The sequence below is a fragment of the Macaca fascicularis genome, chromosome 10 (genome assembly GCF_037993035.2).
Source record: "Macaca fascicularis isolate 582-1 chromosome 10, T2T-MFA8v1.1".
Classification (NCBI taxonomy): Eukaryota; Metazoa; Chordata; class Mammalia; order Primates; family Cercopithecidae; genus Macaca; species Macaca fascicularis.
Genome location: NC_088384.1, coordinates 29,380,037 through 29,399,782, shown reverse-complemented (window position 1 = coordinate 29,399,782; position 19,746 = coordinate 29,380,037). Strand labels below are relative to the sequence as shown.

General features: G+C 55.2%; 2 protein-coding genes across 3 annotated transcripts in view; one reads left to right on the top strand and one right to left on the bottom strand.

Moving 5' to 3' along the window:
- The window catches only part of BCR (BCR activator of RhoGEF and GTPase), a 135,529-nt gene extending 124,658 nt beyond the window's left edge, over window positions 1–10,871 (top strand). For both annotated transcript variants that reach the window (XM_045364424.3, XM_065522432.2), the window contains exons 17-23: window positions 2,303–2,362; window positions 3,209–3,318; window positions 4,568–4,707; window positions 5,751–5,885; window positions 6,852–6,957; window positions 7,425–7,587; window positions 8,298–10,871. In XM_045364424.3, coding sequence (XP_045220359.1) covers window positions 2,303–2,362; window positions 3,209–3,318; window positions 4,568–4,707; window positions 5,751–5,885; window positions 6,852–6,957; window positions 7,425–7,587; window positions 8,298–8,387 — 804 coding nt within the window. In that variant the 3' untranslated portion in view covers window positions 8,388–10,871. The remainder of the gene's footprint in view (window positions 1–2,302; window positions 2,363–3,208; window positions 3,319–4,567; window positions 4,708–5,750; window positions 5,886–6,851; window positions 6,958–7,424; window positions 7,588–8,297) is intronic.
- A 6,167-nt stretch (window positions 10,872–17,038) lies between these two features.
- Window positions 17,039–19,443, bottom strand: LOC102142823 (putative POM121-like protein 1). Its single transcript, XM_065522433.1, has one exon. The coding sequence runs from the start codon at window positions 18,859–18,861 to the stop codon at window positions 17,140–17,142; it is 1,722 nt and encodes a 573-aa protein (XP_065378505.1). The 5' UTR covers window positions 18,862–19,443; the 3' UTR covers window positions 17,039–17,139.
- Window positions 19,444–19,746: the final 303 nt, after the last annotated feature.

Below are 19,746 nucleotides of genomic sequence, written 5' to 3'. Positions count from 1 at the left end.
CCAGGCAGCTTCTGCTGAAAAGTACCGGTGTGCTCGCGGCACTGCCCTGTGGACCCACATCCAAAACCTGGTGTGCAAGGGCAAGGTGGGCTGACGTGTGGGCCGTGGTTCCAGGGGGGCTTTGAGGGGCAGCCGCCTGATGTGTGGACAGCTTCTCTGTCTCTGTTTACCTGGACTCTGGGTTGCTTGTTAGCTGCTTCTGCCTGTTCTGGGTTTTTAAGGGGAGAGGGACCCAGTGATGGCTGTTTTTTGAAGGAAAGGGAAGAATGTCTCCTGCTTAACATGTTTCTGTGTTTCCAGTTACTTGGTTGGTTAGTACAGCCAGGGTCTTGCTCTGTTGCCCAGGCTGGAGTGCAATGGCATGATCTTGGCTCACAGCAGCCTCCACCTTCTAGCCTCAAGTGATGCTCCCACCTCAGCCTCCTGAGTAGCTGGGACTACGGGCACGTGCCACCATGCTTGGCTAATGTTTTTGAAAATTTTTTTATAGAGACAGGGTCTCACTATATTGCCCAGGTTGGTCTTAAACTCATGGGCCCAAGTGATCCTCCTGCCTTGGCCTTTGAAAGTGCTGATATTACAGGCAGGGTTTCAATTTTTTAAAGCTCCCAGCAGGGGTATTAAAGTCTCCCTTTCCAGAGAAAGCGCACTCTGTCCCCATCCCTCATGTTATCCTCTCCTTCCTCTGCTTAGGGTTCACTCTGGGGGAAGTGCCACTTGAGAGATTCCTTTTTGTGTGTGGCTTCTGACTGACCGGTCCCTGCTCACAGCTGCTGCTTCTCAGGGTGGGGTCCCTGAGGCCTGGAGTGTGGCCTCTGAAAACCTTCAGGGCCAGAAGCAGAATGAGAGCCTGTGGCCACATAGCCCCTGATGGGAGACGTCCTGCCACCCTTTGCTTCTCTGTGTCACTCTGGCTGTACATTTCAGATCCCTGGGAAACGTTAACTGGTAGGACCTAGAAGGGGAGGTGAGGAGGGGTCACGCCCCAGGTGTGCCTGTGGTGAGCCTTTGTGCTGAGCAGGTGCAGGGAGGGAGGCCCAGGTGCACACGTCTGTGAAGTAGGGGCAGCTGGTTGGGCTCCTTGACCTGCTCCAGAACTTCTTATTTTCTAGCCACTTCACCTGCAGAAGGCCCAGGTGGCTGTGGTCTCTAGGGTCCCTTGCAGTGAACATGCCGCCTGTCCTCAGCTCCTCTCTAGGCCTGGGGCTGTGCTCAGCACCGTCGTATGTGTGTATGTGTGCACGCACGTGAATGTGTGCAGACATCATGAGGTGTGGTCCCTGCTCTTAGGCAGCTTGCCTTGTGGCTGAAATGAACCATCACCTGCATCAAGGGGTGGAAACACAAGGCCAGATGCAGTGGCCTTGTCTGGAGTCAGATGGTGGCTCCGTGACCTGGCTTCACTCCAGAACTACCTGGGGTTTCTAGTTGTGCAAATCCCAGGTTCCACCCAGATTATGAGTCCAGTTTTCTACAGGTGGAGCCCAGGAAGGTGTATTTTTAACACGATGGTACTGCTCATTCACCCAGCCCAGCCAGTGGTCTCTGTGTACCCAGGAACTGCTGACACAGAGCTGGTGCTCCCCATAAAACGGGAGACAGCCTTCACGGACGGGGGACGTGTGGCTTGGTCATGACAGGGTGTTTCGTACCAGCACAGACTGTGTTCAGGTGACATTAAGCACAAGTTCCTGCAGGCTAGCTGCCTGGACAGGGCTGGGTGGGGGTAGAAGTTAGAGAGGTCACAGAGGGGCTTCCTCCCGGCCGCCTCACCAGCTGCTCGATTTAGGGCTTGGCTCTGGGTCCTCCTGGGCCTGATTCTGAACCACGGGAGTGGTGTGGCCTGCGGGCTCCTCCTGCCACAAGCTGTTCATGCAGGGGGAGAACAGCGTCCACAGTTCCCCAGACAGCAGCAGTGGATACCAGGGCCCCAGGAGTTGTTACTGAAGTTGCTGCTGGACAGCTCGCCCTTCACTGAGCTCCACATAGCACCCGTGGTGATGGGAGCCGGTTGGAGAGAGTCTGCCAGCCTGTGCATCAGCTCCCAACTGGGAGGGGCAGAGGGAGGAGGGAGTGGGAGCCCCAGGCAGCAGGGCTCTGGGAGCAGTGGGGCCCTGGGTTCCAGGGGTGTCTGGCAGTCCCCTCCTTATTCTACCTCTTTTGGCCTCTGGGTGGAGATGCTGGCCACAGTCAGGCTCTGCCTCTGACTAAGGACTGGAGAAGTGGCGGGTGTGGGCTGCTGCCCCGTGCAGCCTCTGAACAGACGCCAGGGCCTCTGCCAATCATGACTCCTTGCTTTCAGCTGGACCCACAGGCCCTGCAGGACAGAGACTGGCAGCGCACCGTCATCGCCATGAATGGGGTACGTATCCGTGGGACTCTTCTGGCACCCACTTCCCCCAGAAGGGTAGGGTGGCCTCTGTTCATTTCAAATCGGTCAGAGGTGGCTGAGCCTGAGCCAGCGTCTGACACGGAGCCTGGTTGGAGGAGGGAGGTTCCCCGAAGAGCAGAATCGCGGTGCCCGGGAATCGTCATTCACTGACTGGGATGCAGTTGCCAGCCAGGTCCTGAGCATCCCTCCTCAAACAAAGGTCTCATGGCACCACCAGGACAGGTGGGGCCTCCACTCGGGGACCTGGGGGCTGCCTGTAGAAATGGAGACCCCCGATTTGTCTTTAGGTACCCCAGAAAGGTTTACACCTTAAAAGCAATGACACACCCAAAAAGGTCTGGGCATATATGGCAAAACGTTAATATTTGCGATTATTGGCTTTTTCTTATATTATTGTTAGTCTTTCTCACTTAATTTTTAATTGTTACTAAGAAAGAGAGAGCTGGGCACAGTGCACCTATGGTCTCAGCTACTCTGGAGTCTGAGGCAGGAGAATTACTGGAACCCAGGGGTTCGAGTACAGCTTGGGCAACATAGCAAGATCCTATATCTAAAAAAAGCAAGCAAGCAAGCAAGAGAAGCAGCGGGGATTTTAGGAGGTGGTTCTGCAGAAGCCAGTCTTTTACACCATCTTCAACAATCCCGGCTGTTGCTGAAGTAGACTAGGGGATTCCCTGAGGGGCAGCCCTACCTCATGCTGAGACCGCTGCATGCCTTGGGGGTAGAAATATTTGATGAGACTCCCAGGGGCCCTTGGGACCTTGGGCTTTGAGGACCAGACAGATCAGAGGACTGTGCCCTTTCTCCCCTCTATAGATTGAAGTAAAGCTCTCGATCAAGTTCAACAGCAGGGAGTTCAGCTTGAAGAGGATGCCATCCCGAAAACAGACAGGGGTCTTCGGAGTCAAGATTGCTGTGGTCACCAAGTGAGTGGGGAGGGGCTTGGGCTCATGCACTGAGGGTGCCTGTCCCTTCAGCTGTTTCTGCAGAGAAGAGCATGTGTGGGTCTCTCCTCTCTCTGCGTGGCCGCTGCACAGTGAGGTCGGGCCCCAGGGAACACTTGGTGTGTTCAGCTACCTCCTGTGTTTACTCAACACCAGCTCAGGAATGTCCTTGCCGCCTTGCTTGGAAGCAGTAGGGCTGGCTCCAGGAACTGCCCAAGTGCACGGTTTTCTGCCCTCGCTTGGAATTTGTCACAGTCCCAGGTTCCTGTTGAATGGCCATAACCCCTGCCCCTTTGTCACGAGTCAGTTGCCAAGAGAAACCTGTTTGGTTTGAGAGCAGTTCTTGCAGACACAGACCACTTCCTCTGAGAATTCATTTGCTTCCCCAGGATGGAATCCAGCTGGGCCCCTGAACTTGCTGGTCATGTGGGCTGGGGCCTCCATCAGTCACACCCCGGACTCCTTTCTGTGTCTAAACACCACTCCCCACCCCCAACTGCACGGCAGCCACTTGCATAGCACTCTGGGAGGGCTCTGGGCATGAGCAGCGAGGACTCCAGCAGCAGCTCCCCCAAATAACCACTGCTAATGAGGGTGGCTTGAGAAGCAGCTTTGATGTGCTCCCAAATCCAGTTGCAAAACAGAACTAAAGGCCTCAGCACGGCGCTCACTTTGAAGTATTCTTACTCTAGTGTCCTGTGTGGCGGTATTGGAATTGTTCATCGCTAAGATTCAGAGGAGAAAAGCACTTAGCAGCACAGGAGCTGCTGGTGCTGAGGCAACCCTTCATTTGTCAGATGTGTTAAGGTCCAAGCCCAGGGCAGGGGTCAGGGATTCTCCTCTCACACAGCACGCGGGTGGCAGGACCAACACCGGGTCTGATCCCCCAGCTGGGGGCACAGGCTGCTAACCCCAGGCCTGGAATCTATCAGATGCCCTTTCTGTGCTGACTTTACTTAGGACTCCTGACCTTCCCACAAAGATCATGTGTGATTTGCAGAGGGTCTGGCTGCTTCAGCCTCTTAGAAAGGTCCTGAGAAAGTACATGCAATGAGGACAGGGCTTGCAGAGGGAGGGCAGGCATGCAGAAGGCTGTGTGTGCAGTCCCAGACCTGGGCATCTTCGTCACTGTCCTCACTCCACCTCCATGTGTATAGATAGGGGACAGGTTTCCTGTGTTGTGGCCCAAGCAGGGCTGTCAGGACATTGAGAACATTTCCTCCTTCCATAGGAGAGAGAGGTCCAAGGTGCCCTACATCGTACGCCAGTGCGTGGAGGAGATCGAGCGCCGAGGCATGGAGGAGGTGGGCATCTACCGCGTGTCCGGAGTGGCCACGGACATCCAGGCACTGAAGGCAGCCTTCGACGTCAGTGAGTGTCGGCCTGCGCAGGACGGGATGGAGGTGTGGGTGGTGGTGTTGGCGATGAGATCTCAGAGCACTCCATGGCCTGGGCATGTCATATCCTTCGCTGTGTCTTTTTTTCATTTACTGTTTTATTATTTTTAAAAAAGAGAAAACAAGAGTTGTAGAAAAAGCTTCTACAGAAGCCAGTATTCAAACCATCTTTGCTACACATGCCGCTTGCTGGGGTGAACCAGGGGCTTCTGCAGGGCCTTGGCCTTCCTGCCTTGGGGGTGGACACCCAGGACTCAGTACAGTCTGTCCACTGCCCTGTGTGAGGATGCGGCAGACAGAGGGCACCGATGGGACCCAACTCAGGCCAGGGCTGTGTCATCTCCGCCTCTATCTCACCAACCCTCACAGGCTATGAAGGACCTGGAACTGCCACAAATGCCAGGGGAGGGCATCGAGACCCCAGAGGGTCCTTCCCAGCATCTTCAAAGCAACAGGATTTTGTGCCTGCAGACCCTTCTTTGGTGCACACACCACTGACCCTGACCAGGACCCCTAGAATGCCCAGCACCCCTGGGAGGGCCTGTGGTAGTTTCAGCTCCCTCTGGGGGCCCAGAATAGACCTGGCCTGTGGTGAGGACGTAAGCACCAGTGACCAATTGGGTCCAAAGGAAGACACCGGTTCAAACACTGAAACCAATCAGATTTTCCCACAGCCTTCCTGCCATCAGAAGACACTGGTGCAGGGGTGGTTGCTAGGTACAGGGCAGAGTCACCCGATTCCCACACAGGCACCGTGTCCTGCCATGCTGGCCTCCTCCTGGCCGTGACATCAGGCCAAGCAGGGGAGAGGAATGGGAATGCCCATGCAGCCCCATCAACTCTGCAGACACAGAACTACGCACAGCTCTTGGGAGGGGTCAGATGAGCTGCTTAAAGCCGGGGAGGGACCCGCACAGTGGTCAGCGTGGCAGGGACGGTGCTTTAGCCAAGGCAGGGATGGTGGGAGACTCACTTGGGATCCTGAAGGAGGCCGCTGCATTTCCATGCTCTTTCCAGATAACAAGGACGTGTCGGTGATGATGAGCGAGATGGACGTGAACGCCATCGCAGGGACGCTGAAGCTGTACTTCCGTGAGCTGCCCGAGCCCCTCTTCACCGACGAGTTCTACCCCAACTTCGCCGAGGGCATCGGTGAGCACTGAAGGCCTTGGCCTCATGGGAAACGTCTCCTCCACATGCACTGCTGCCCTTGGAGGCTGTGAAAAGTGATGTGTGGGAACCCGAGCTGTGCCCCCTCTGCCATGGTCGGTGTTTTAACCCAACCTCAGAAAACAGGACCAAAATCAAGCCTGTCCTGGAAGACCTCGCCCATCCCCAGAGGGCTCCCCGTCCCTATTCCTCAAGGGGACCAAGAGGGTGAAATGGTCAGCACTGCCGTGCTGTGGGGTCCTAAAGTCTGCTGTCCTCCTTCCTGCAGAACAGGACTGAAGGAGCGCCCAGGTGCTCTGGCCATGGGTCCTGGCCCAGTCAAGCATGGGTTCAAACCTGGCCTGACCCTTAGTCAACCTGCAGGCTGATGGCTAGAGTGGGCGCTGGCACGTGCAGCACCTGTAACCTCCACGTCACCCTTAGGGCAGCTCTGCCCGCGGGGCCCATGCACACCCAGGCTGCAGGTGGCCCTGTGGTGTCCAGGACAATGAGGGGGTCTCTGCGTACTTGGTGGGGCTGGGGCCCTCCCACTTCCCACTTCCCACTTCCCACTTCCCACTTCCCACTTCCCACTTCCCACCTCCTTGTGTCCCTCACTCCCGTTTCATTCCACGCCGAGCCTCCCCTGCGTTGGGCTCCCCTGGGGAGGGGGTGGTGGCGGGAGATGCCCAAGGGCAGCTCTGCCCATGAGCGGCTTTCACGGCTCCTCCTGCTGCCGTTTGCTGGGTGCTGCTGACCCCTGTGAGGTAGAGAAAAGGTGTTCAGGTGGCTCATACCGCACACCAGCGCCCCTCTCAGGTTCCTCACTGGGGGCCAGAGCTGTGGGACTGAGGATGATGAAGAGCCTGGGCTGTGCAGGGACACAAGACCCAGGCACTCCACGTAACCACCTCAGGAGAGGTCTCTGTCTCAGTGTGACCCTGCGGAGTGACCCACCGCCTTCTCCAGCTCTTTCAGACCCGGTTGCAAAGGAGAGCTGCATGCTCAACCTGCTGCTGTCCCTGCCGGAGGCCAACCTGCTCACCTTCCTTTTCCTTCTGGACCACCTGAAAAGGTAGCCCAGCTCTCCTGTGACTGCCCATGGCTGCAGGTCCCCAGGCCATGGGGTGCCCCTCTGCTCCCACCGGACCTCCAGCACCGAGGACCTTTTCCCCTGACTGCAGTCACTCACTGCCTTTGGGGACTAGTGCCACTGCCACCCCTGCCCCAGCCTCTCATCTTTGCCACCCTCCTCGCTTTGGACTGTGGCCTTAAAGAGCTCAGAGCTTTGGCCATGGCCAGCAGTGTACTTGGACCCCCCTCTTCCCTCCCAGTGACATCAAGGAGGAGACCTCCCCACCAGCCCGGAGCTGGCCCTTTTTCCTGGGCCGCCGAGACCCAGCAGTACCAGGGCTGGAGTCAGCTTGCAGCACAGCCAGGGTCGAGGTCACTCCCTTCCTGAGGACTCCAGCGTGGCACAGCCCCTCCGCCTCTCTGCTAGTGGTGGTGGTGAAACAGCACCTCTGCTTTGGTCCTCTACAGGGTGGCAGAGAAGGAGGCAGTCAATAAGATGTCCCTGCACAACCTCGCCACGGTCTTTGGCCCCACATTGCTCCGGCCCTCCGAGAAGGAGAGCAAGCTCCCTGCCAACCCCAGCCAGCCCATCACCATGACCGACAGCTGGTCCTTGGAGGTCATGTCCCAGGTATGGGAAGAACAGGTTCCAGCCCACCCAGCCTGACAGAGGTGGCCTCTGCCTGTCCCACCCCCCAGTCCTGCCCATCTTCCTACTTGCATTGTATGTGGTGTGGCCGAGATTCAGAGAGAGGGACTTGCCTAGGTCTGCATGGATGGGAGTGATGGCGGGGGGGCCCAGGCCACCTCCTGGTCCTGCTGGTGCACCTTGCTGGGGGCTTAAAACCACCTCAAGTGTTCGGGTGTGGTGGCTCATGCCTGTAATCCCAGCACTTTAGGAGCCTGAGGCAGGATAACTGATCCCAAGTGTTTGAGAACAGTCTGGGCAATATAGCAAACCCCATCTCTAGAAAAAATTAAAAGAAAACTTAGCCAGGCATTGTGGCACACACCTGTAGTCCTAGCTACCTGGGAGGCCGACACAGGAGGATCGCTTGAGCCCAGGAGTTAGAGGCTGCAGAGATCCATGATGGAGCCACTGCACTCCAGCCTGGGGGATAGAGCAAGGCCCTGTGCATCTCTAAAATAAACACCACCCTACCAAGTCATGCTTTGTCAGGACCCCACCCCACCCCCGTCTCACTGTAAGGGGTTCATGACACCAGCAGGGGTTTCCAGCACCTGAGGTGGACTTGGAGGCTTACGCCCCAAAGACCTCCCCACCAGCTGCTGTGAGCCCCCCTCTGAGCCGCTCTCCTCTTCCCCACTCTGCCCGGGCAGGTCCAGGTGCTGCTGTACTTCCTGCAGCTGGAGGCCATCCCTGCCCCGGACAGCAAGAGACAGAGCATCCTGTTCTCCACTGAAGTCTAAGAGCCCCAGTTCATCTCCAGGAGGCGAACAGACGGCCTGGAAACCTCTGGCTAATCAGGCCATCCGTAGAGTGGGAACCTTCCTGAGGTGTCCTTGGGCCACCAAGTGTCGGGCCATCTGCCAAGAAACAGCGACCCAAAGGCAAAGGACAGGTGGACTGGGCAAATCCCGCCTAGGTCTGGAAGCCCCAGACTGGCCTCAGACTGTGGTTTTTTTCCCTGTGGCCACCCGAGGGCGCCCCAAGCCAGTGCATCTGAGAGTCCAGGCCTGGCCCTGGGAGACAGGGTGAAAACAGTGGTTTTTATGAACTTAACTTATAGAGTTTAAAAGGTTTCTACTGGATCACTTGTCAAGATGCACTCTCTGTGGGGAGAAGGGAATGTGACCAGATTCCCTCACTGTTGTATCTTGAATAAACGCTGCTGCTTCAGCCTGTGGGGCCATGGCCCTGTCCCTGTGTGGGTAGGGCCTCTTCCATTTCCCTGACTTAGAAACCACACTCCATTTAGAACAGGGTTTGAGAGGCTTAGTCAGCACTGGGTAGCGTTTTGACTCCATTCTTGGCTTTTTCTTTTCTTTCCAGAAGGATTGTTGTGCAGAAATGGGTCTTTTGTTGCCATGTTTGTCCTCCTTAGAAGGCAGCTCCAGGAGGCCTGTGAAATGTTGGGGGACAGGACCCCCAAGGAGGGAGTCTCAGGCTATGCACTTTAGGGTTCGTTCTCCAGGAACAGCGACCTTGTGCCCGGATCCTGACCGCCCTTCCGGCGCACGCTCTCCTGTTTGGCTTCCACAGACCTGGACTTCTCTGGTTTCTCTCTGCCCACACACTCCCTGCCCCAGGTGTCCCTGCCCCTGCCCCAGCACAGGTGACTTCATTTCTGTCCCCTCAGCTCAGCAGACTCGCTCAACTTTTGTAAAAGTCTCCACTTGGTGGTAGCAGCTTGCTGATGACTTGTTTTAAAACTTTAATCCTAAATAACCTTTTGATACTTGAATATTTTTAAGTTTTATACGTAGTTTCTAATTTTTTTTCCTAACAGATTCAGATACCTAATACGATGCTAGAATGTATTCTGTGGATAATCCGTGTCCTGGCAGCATTTGCTCTTCCTCTAAGCGCCTGGCCCCACTGCTCTTAGGAGTGGGGTTCTGAAGTCTGGAGAACAGGATACATGGAGGGTTAGGAAGGGGCCAGTCCTAGAGATGGAAGATTCCCTCCCAGAGCAGGTGGAGGCACAGGACCAATCGCTACCCCCTCTGCCGGCACCTGCGGGGGAGCCCAGGCATTCTTTGTAAACCCTCCTGACCACCTGGCTCAAAGAAAACGGAAGCGTGGAGGCCGCCAAGTATTTTCAAGAAATAACCCCATGAACACTGCATCACTTTTTTAGAAAGAGGGCTTTGGGGCAGAGGGAGGAGAGAAGGGAGAGCAGAGCCGAGTTTCCAGACGGTCCTGGAAAGGACGCAGCTGCCCAGAGGGAAGCAGGATCGAATTCAAGAGAGTGTGTGGGGTCCCTGGATGACACCAGCCCCCAGTGTGGCTCTGTCTGGCGACCGCTCCCAAGGTGGAAGCAGTGGGTTTCCCCTGTGTGTCAATGGGCAGCTCCTGCTGAGCCCACAGCTCATCAGGGAGACTGACAGCAGGGCCGTGCACCTGACACTTCTCTCTGCTTCTGGACGGCTTTCTGTTTGCATCTGTGTGTGGTATGGATTTTGTTTTGCTTTTTTCTTGCTAGGTGAGCACGGCCACCGTTTACAAGCAGTGTCACTCTCGTGGGTGGTGAGGACAGAACAGGAACCTCTGCCCTCTGTACCTATCTGGGCCCTGTGGGCTCCCCTGTCCTGGCTTCCATCTCTGTCTCAGCGACCATCCAGCCCTGCGCAGGAACACATGTTGCTTAGAAAAGCCAAATCCAGCCTTTGTCTCTGTCTCCTCTGGTCTCATGATGTGCATCTGTCGCCTTGAGACTGGAAGCCAATCTATCAATGTCTGTGCCAATTTTTTGTTCCCTCCCCAACCTCCTTCCCCATATGACTTTATTTATGTAGGATGTGTGCTGTCTAATGATGGGATGACCACAATTTTCCATGTTCTAAAAGTGCTCCTCTCCCGCAGGGCCCCAGAGCTGATGGTTGCTTTGGGTCTAGAGCTGTGTCTTACCGGCCTCCTGCCTCGAAAGCCTGTGTGGTGGCAAAGCTGGTGAGGGGCTGGGGAACGCAGCGTTCTCCAGGAGGGGACCCGGCTCTCCTTCTGCAATGCAGGCAAAGGCCTAGATGCCAGTGTGACCTCCCACAAGGCATGGCTTGCAAGACTCCCTGACCAGAAGTGATGCTTTTTTGCTTCAGGCCCTGGGTTTGAAGCAGCCTGGCTTTCTCTCAGTAAGTGGCTGGTGTCTTAGCAGCTGCAATCTGAGCTCAGCCACCTATGCACCACCGTGGGGGAAAGAACTGCGGACACTTTCATTAAAAAGTCCCCTGAGACGACTTGCGTGCATGTTGATTTCATGATCAGCGCCGCTGGGAAGAACCCCTGAGCCGGTGGGGTGGGGCTGGAAGCAGCAGGTGCATGATGGGGCTGGGTGCCCAGGAGGCCTCAGTGCTCAATCAGGCCAAGGTGGCTAAGCCCAGGCTGCAGGGAAGGCCGGCCTGGGGGGTGTGGGTGAGCACAGGCAGTGCCAGCTGGGCAGCGTTAGGACACTGGAGCCGCAGCCATAACTCCACGGAGTGGGGGCAGTCTGGTTGGGGCAGGGAGAGACGATCCCCACTGGGGAGAGGCTGTTCTGACTCTGCAGGTGGGACAGGGACAGATGGCTGCCAGGATGATGCAGCTGGTCTGTCTTTGCTGTGCTGAGCCCTGGGACAGGGAGGACTCCCACCACACACAGCCTGGTCCCGGGTTCTTACCTGTGGCCACCGCTCTGGCACAAGCCCCTCAGTCTCGGGTGGTTTCTGCTTGGTGTTGCTGCTGAGTCCAGCCTTTCCACCACCTCCGCATGGGCCGTGGGTGTTGTCAGCCGCCTCCCGCCTTGGCCTCAGTAGTTCGCCCAGCTTACAGGGGAGCTGCCCTGGGCTGGAGATGGGCGTGCAGCCTGGGTCCTACTTGGGTGAGTGCAGGTTGAGTAGACCCGGCCACATCCACTGGGCCACAGGTTACCCTCGGCAATGCCCACATCAGCCATCAGCCTCAGCCTCCCCAGGAGAGCAAGGCTCACACGACAAAGGCTGCCCGGGGCCAGTGAGGTGGCTGAGCCCAGCCAGAATCTTTCTCGAACTTCGGGGACGTGGCTCTGCTCATGAGCTGCCTGGTCAGCTCTCTCGGGGTGAGAGGGGCTTGTCACACGGGCCCCTGCCTGCAGTGTGACCCTTCTCAGCTTCTCTCAACAGTCCTGCCTGGGGAGTGTCACCGCCACCATGACCATTTCCCTGACACTGCGAGGGTGTGGGGACGTCCTGGGTAGAGACAGGCCCATGGCAGCAGCAGGCTCAGGGGCGCCCTGCACTGGTGGGCTGGGGACCTGGCAGAGACCACACCAAGGGCTGGACAAGGGGACGAGCCTCCAGCCTGGCCTCTCCACAGGCCTCAGCAGCCCCTCCCAGAGGCAGAAGGGTCCACACTGGGTTCTGCCCTCGCTGCAAGAGCTGTGAGTGCCACGTGCTGTTCTGCCCAATCTGGTGTCTGCAGGCGAGGCGAGGGCTGCCGCTGGCCCGTTTCTGAGTGTTCAGCACCTAAGGGTGACCACACTCTCTGTCCCCTGCCTTCTGGGTCCTGTTTGGAAATCAAACCCACACTCACAGGCCAATTTTGTTTTTCTTTTAGAGACAGCGCCTCATTTTGTCACCGAAGCTGGAGTGCAGTGGTGCCATCATAGCTCAATGCAGCCTCCAATCCCAGGACTCAAGGGACCCTCCTGCCTCAGCCTGCCAAGTAGCTTGGACTAGAGCTGTGTGCCATTGCACCTGTTTTTTTTTTAATCATTATTATTTTGTAGACATGGGGTCTGGCTATGTTGTCCAGGCTATTCTCAAAATTCCCAGCCTCAAGCAATCCTCCCGCCTTGGCCTCTCAAAGGGTTGGGATTACAGGTGTGAGGCAACGTACCCAGCTCAGCCACAGAGCTAGTTTTACTAGAGATGGGATTTCCCCATATTGGCCAGACTCATGTCGAACTCCTGACCTCAGGTGATCCACCTGCCTTGGCCTCCCGAAGTGCTAGGATTACAGACATGAGTCACTGCATCATTTAAATGTAGTGAGAGGCCGGGCATGGTGGCTTACTCCTGTAATCCCAGTATTTTGAGAGGACGAAGCAGGCAGATCACCTAAGGTCAGGAGTTTGAGACGAGCCTGGCCAATATGGTGAAACCGTGTCTCTACAAAAAAACAGAAAAAATTATCCCTGCGTGGTGGTGCGTACCTGTATTCCCAATTACTCAGGAGGCTGGGGCATGAGAATCACTTCAACCTTGGAGGCGGAGGCTGCAGTAAGCTGAGATGGCGCCACTGCACTCCAGCCTAGGCAACAGAGCAAGACCCTGTCTCTAAAAAATTAAATAAATAAATGTGGCCGAGGCACGGTGCCTTAGGCCTGTAATCCCAACACTCTGGGAGGCCAAGGCAGGTGGTTCATGAGGTCAGGAGTCTGAGACCAGTCTAGCCAAGACAGTGAAACATCGTCTATACTAAAAATACAAAAATTAGCGAGGCATGGTGGCAGGCACCTGTAGTCCCAGCTACCTAGAACACAGGCAGGAGAATTGCTGGAATCTGGAAGGCAGAGGTTGCAGTGAGCCGAGATTGCACCACTGCACTCTAGCCTGGGCGATGGAGCAAGACTTCATCTCAAATAAATAGATTAATTAATACAGAGCAATATTCTGTCGCAAATAAATAAATAAATGTACACCTGTAATCCTAGCACTTTGGGAGGCTAAGACAGGTCCATCACCTGAGGTCAGGAGTTCGAGACTACCCTCACCAATATGGCGAAACCCGATCTCTACCAAAAATACAAAAATTAGCCAGGAGTTGTGATGTGTGCCTGTAGTCCCAGCTACTCAGGAGGCTGAGATAGGAGAATTACTTGAACCCAAGAGCTGGAGGTTGCAGTGAGCCAAGATCTTGCCACTGCACTTCAGCCTGGGCGACAGAGTGAGACTCTGTCTCAAAAGGAATAAATAAATAAAATACAAAATTTAAAAAAAAAATGTTGTAAGATTGCAGAGTCGTGCCGCGGAAGCGTGCTGGTCCTATCCATGTAGCAAAGGCTGATTTCATACACAAATGTCACAAGAACTTTTTTCTTCCTTTTTTTTTTTTTTTTTTTTTTTTTTTGAGATGGAGTCTCACTCTGTCACCCAAGCTGTAGCTCAGTGTTGCGATCTCGGTTCACTGCAAGCTCCGCCTCTGGGTTCATGCCATTCTCCTGCCTCAGCCTCTGGAGTAGCTGAGACTACAGGTGCCCACCACCATGCCCAGCTAATTTTTTTGTATTTTTAGTAGAGACGGGGTTTCACCTTGTTAGCCAGGATAGTCTCCATCTCCTGATCTTGTGATCTGCCTGCCTCAGCCTCCCAAAGTGCTGAGATTACAGGGGTGAGCCACTGCGCCCAGCCACAAGAACTTTTATACCCACCCCTGAAAGAAAGCCCCGATTGCCTTCCAAAGCAGTACATGGACTGACACATGGGCTGTCCCAAACAGCTCTGGAAAGATAAACAGAAAACAGAAAATGACACGCTCAGCCCTTGAGGCCAAAATGCCCTTCCCCAGAGCAGCTGCCAGAAGACAGGGAGCAGGATCGGGTTGGGGGTCACTTCCAGGTGAGGGGAGAACGGTCAGACCCGGGGCAGGGGTGCTGGAGCCTGGTCGGCCTCACTGGAACAGAAGAGAGCTGCTTCGTGATGCTCAGCTGACTGGCAGAGCCTTGCATAACCCAAGTTCTCACGGTACAGAGAGGCCAGCCAGTGCGGGGACAAAGACAGCACACACTGAAATGCTTTCCTGGAAGACGGGGCCCAGTTGCATCTGTCAAATGGGACTAGATTGGAAGGGAGACCAGCTGCTTTGGGCAACCGAGGCCACCTCTGCATAAGCTCCCAAACTAGATGGTGCCGAGGGCCCTGGACCTGGCAGCTGGGCTGGACATCACACAGCCCTGTATTCCAGGAAACGGCATCTCAGTGCTTGTCTGGTCAGTTGTCCAGAAGAACCATCCACAGGCCACTTTTCCATTCCCCTCCTATGCACAGACTGGGCAGGGCCTGACCAGAAACTCTCCTTGAGGGTTTTCAGTCACTGCCAAAACTTGAGCCCAGCAGTGAGGATGTGATGTTAAAATGTGACTCTGGGCCAGGCGGTGGCTCATCCTTGTCAACCCAGTGCTTTTGGGAGGCTGAGCTGAGAGGATCAGTTGAGGTCAACAGTTCAAGGCCGAGCTGAGGAACATAGATCTCTACAAAAAAATAAAAACTAGCCTGCTCTGGTGACATTCACCCATAGTCTAAGCTACTCAGAAGGCTGAAGTAGCTTAAGCCCAGGAGTTCAAAGCTCCAGCTCTGATGGTGCCACTGTATTCCACCACAAAAGACAGAGTGAGACCATGTCTTGAAAAAAGGAGCAAACCAACTAGGTATAGAAGAAACATACCTGAAAATGGCTGGGCTGGGCGCAGTGCCTCATGCCTGTAATCCCAGCAGTTTTGGAGGCTGAGGCAGGTGGATCACCTGAGGTCAGGAGATCGAGACCAGCCTGGCCAACATGAAACCCCATCTCTACTAAAAGTACAAAAATTAGCCGGGTGTGGTGGCAGGTGCTTGTAATCCCAGCTACTCGGGAGGCTGAGGCAGGAGAATCGCTTGAACCCAGGAGGTGGAGGTAGCCATAATCTAAGATCGCACCATTGCACTCCAACCTGGGCGGCAAGAGCGAGACTCTGTCTCAAAAAACAAAAACAAACAAAACAACATACCTGAAAATAATAAAAACTGCATACGACAAAGCCGTAGCTAACCTACTACAGAAGGTAGTAGGGAAAAGTTGAAAGCATTTCCTCTGTAAACAGGAACAAGATGAGGATGCCGGTTCTCACCACTCCTATTCTACATCACACAATCAGGCAAGAGAAAACAGTAAAAGGCATCCACACTGGAAAACAGGACATCAAATTATCCTTGTCTGATGAAGATGTGATCTTGGATCTAGAAACATCCACCAGAAAACTCCTAGATTTGATAAATAAATTAATACAGTGATTTGCAGGATACAGAATCAACAACAACAACAACAATCAGCAGCATTTCTACACACCAATAATGGTCTGGTTGGGAAAGAATTAAGAAGGCAATCCCATTTACAATAGCAACAAAATGGAAAAATGTATGCCACAGAAGAAATTTTACCAAGGAGGCGAAAGATTTCTACAAGGAAAACTACAAAACACTGAGAAAATGTTTAAGAGGAGAGAAAGAAATGGACAATCATTTCATGCTCATGGTAGGAATTCATAGCATTAAAATGACCACACTGCCCCAAGCAGTCTAGAGATTCAATACAACCCCTACCAAAATACCAATGTCACCACTCACAGAATTGGAAAGTCCTGAAATTCATAAAAAAGAATCAAAAAAGAGCTCAAGGACCCAAAGTCATCCTCAGTCAAAACAGCAAAACTAGAGGCATCCCATTTCACTGCAAATTACAACTACAAAATGTTTGACAAGTGTGTAGTTACCAAAACAGTATAATCCTAACATAAAGCTAGACACTTAGATCAACGGGACAGATGAGAGAACCCAGAAAAACAGCCACATATTTACAGCCAGTTGATCTTTGACAGAGCCGACAGAAACACACACTGGGGAAAGGACACCCTCTTCAATGAATGGTGCTGGGAGGGTTGGAGAGCCACATGCAGAAGAATGAAGCCGGACCCTTATCTCTCAGCATATACAAAAATCACCTCGAGATAGATCCAAGACTTAAATGTGAATGTTAAGATACAAAACTACAAAAATATTGGAAGGAAACCTAGAGAAAACTCTCCTGGACTTCACTCTAGGCAAGGAATTTATGACGGGCTCAAAAGCCCGATGTGGAGAAGGATGAGCTGTCCTTTGGATGACAGGTCCTTTGGACGTGTGTCCAGCAGAACCCCTGACAGCTCACGAGGGAGCCTTAGAGGCCAGGTTCCTCTTTGCTGTGCCCACATGGGAAGTGGGGTTGCTAGGGTCAGAGGCCGGCCCAGACTTGCATGTGCAGCCTGCCTTGTTTGCAGTGGCACTGGGTCCTCGACTTGCAACTGGGGGTGTCTGCTTAAATGGTTCCCCAGGATGTGAGCAACAGACCTGCTCCCTGTGCCAGGTCCTGCAGTCACCATGGATGTGCTCAGCCTGGGGGGCCCCCTGGTGTTCAGGCCCCCTCATGCCCCATTGCCATGGGTGGTGATCGGGGCCTTTCTCTTTACCTGTTTTCTTCTGAGGGAACTCAGAGCTGGGGCTGCCTCTCTGCTCCCAAAGCCCGTGGGTGTGGCTGCAGGGCTGGAACTGGCTCCAGAAGTGCCAGGCCTTGGGCTTCTCATGCTGCCCTCCATGCTTGCAGCTGGAGAGGGGGCAGGAATCAGCGAGGTGACCTGGGCTGAGTCCTGGGAGTGGGAACAGGTGGCAGGAAGGGGATCTGAGAAGGAGAACAGGGGACCTGGTGGTCTGTGCTTCTTCCCAGACACAGAAGCTGTAGAGGGAGCCTCTGCAGCAGATGCTAGGGGCGCACTGGGCCCCAGGAGTCTTGGGACTTGTGTCTCTCCGGCTGTGCATCCATATTGGGTGCTTTAGAAACAGCAGGGAGACCAGAAGTCCCTGTTGCAAGTGAAGACAAAGCATGGGAAGGCCGTGAGGGTCTGCAGTCCCAGATGGCCTTGGCCTCACCCCGCAGTACACTGTTGATGCACTGGAATGCCGCCTCCTTCTCCAGGTCCAGGTCTTCAGCAGTGACCCGGAACCCCAGCTCTAAGGGAGGTGGCAGCATCAGAGGCTCCCCTCGCCTGCGTGGCAGCAGGGGAAACTTGCGTCTACGGGGCCTAGAGGCCTGGGATCTGGGGGAGCCATTCCTGGGGGCGAGTGTCTGCCCTGGTACTGTATCTGCTGCCTTTTCACACTGGGTGTGACCCGAAGGGACAGCCTGAGGCCTGGCCTCACTCACTGTCTTTGAGGAACTGAGGGTCAGCTGGCAGTGGGATGAGGCTGGCCCCCCTCTCCTCCTCCGCTTTAGCCACGGGAAGCCTCCCGTGGAGCTGTAGGAGCTCGAGATGGCATTTCGTTTGGGACACGAGCTCATGCAGGAGGTCTGGGATCTCTGGTTATATCTGACTTCTGACCTCTGGGCACCTGCTGCAGCTGTGGTTGAGGCCCGGAAATGTGAAGGGCCTCCATCCACTCCACTCAGTAGGGACCTCGACGTGGGGGTCAAAGTGGAGGGGGGAGGGGCCGCTGCAGCAGCTGCAGGAGCAGAAGTGCCAGGCCTTGCTCTTCTCATGCCCCCATCCATGCTTGCAGCTGGCAAGGGGGCAGGAATCAGCGAGGTGACCTGGGCTGGGTCCTGGGAGTGGGAAGAAGTGGCAGGAAGGGGATCTGAGAAGGAGAACAGGGGGCCTGGTGGTCTGTGCTTCTTCCTAGACACAGGAGCTGTAGAGGGAGCCTCTGCAACAGATGCTAGGGGAGCCACTGGGCCCCAGGAGTCCTGCTGTGCATCCATCCTGGGTGCTTTAGAAACAGCAGGGAGACCACAAGTCCCTGTTGCAAGTGAGGACAAAGCATGGGAAGGCCGTGAGGGTCTGCAGTCCCAGATGGCCTTGGCCTCACCCCGCAGTACACTGTTGATGCACTGGAATGCCGCCTCCTTCTCCAGGTCCAGGTCTTCAGCAGTGACCCGGAACCCCAGCTCTAAGGGAGGTGGCAGCATCAGAGGCTCCCCTCGCCTGCGTGGCAGCAGGGGAAACTTGCGTCTACGGGGCCTAGAGGTCTGGGATCTGGGGGAGCCAGTCCTGGGAGTGAGTGTCTGCCCTGGTGTTGTATCCGCTGCCTTTTCACACTGGGTGTGACCCGAAGGGACAGCCTGAGGCCTGGCCTCACTCACTGTCTTTGAGGAACTGAGGGTCAGCTGACAGTGGGATGAGGCTGGCCCCCCCATCCTCCTCCGCTTTTGCCACGGGAAGCCTCCCGTGGAGCTGTAGGAGCTCGAGATGGCATTGCGTTTGGTGCACGAGCTCGTCCAGGAGGTCTGGGATGTCTGCTTATATCTGACTTCTGACCTCTGGGCATGGAGGTCTCTCTGCAGTGGCCCAGGCCTGGGCACAAAGGGAGAGAGGCCTCCATTGTCCCGCAGGGGCCGAAATGCAGACCGTACATCCCCGGTGACCACGGGGACCCTTCTCTGATCATCAGGATTCTCTTGGACTCTGGGGTCCTTGTCCTGCTTAGGCATCCCTGCCCCGCTCTCCTTAAGGTCCCCTCAACACGATCTTCCCTGGACACAAGTCTGGGGACAGCCGGGTGTTGTGGGCCCCAAAGGGGTGACTCCCTGCCCCTGGGCTCCACAGAGATTCCTTGTGCTCAGTGCAGGGGCTGAGCTGCAGGACGCCCTGGAATTTGGAGCACACAGCACTGGCTTGCTGTGGTACCTGTACAATCAAATTGAAGGCAGGATCACCAGGAAGGAACGCAGGGCTTGAAGAATCACAGAAAACCTTCTTGGAGTTGTCTTGACACCACTGATGCCAAGTGTCTGGATACTTGTAGGATGTCCTGCCACTCCGTCCAGGGACAGGAGCAACGGGGAGATCCCACAAGCAAAGTGAACTGGGGGATGGGTTGAACGGGCTCCAGGCAACTGAGCCCTACTGGCAGGTCCTCAGCCACAGGCCGGGACAGGAATAAGGGGCACAGAGTGCCCAGGTAACCGCTCCTGGGAGCAGTGGGGAATCATCCAACGCTTGAACTCTCGAGAGCTGGGCTCTGAGGTCCTCGTCGAGCTGCCAACTCGGCCGAAGGCTAAGCGAGCAGTTTCTTCTGTTGCCAGGCAACGCGCCTTTTAAACCTAAGGGAGTGGGTGCGCGTGCACAGAACGGCGCGAGTGATAGAGCGACCTTAACGGATTAGCGCGGCAAGACACCACGTGGGAGGTGCCTGCTGGCAATGGCAGGAGGTGGACATTGGTGGGGGCACGCAATAGATACTGGAAGGAGAGACCGGCGCACAAAGGTTGTGGGAAGAACAGGTGCTCACAACGGCTGCAGATCTGCCTGTGGATCACTGAAAATTTCTGCTCTGCTGAGGCGGAGATTGCAGTCAGCTGAGATTGCACCATTGC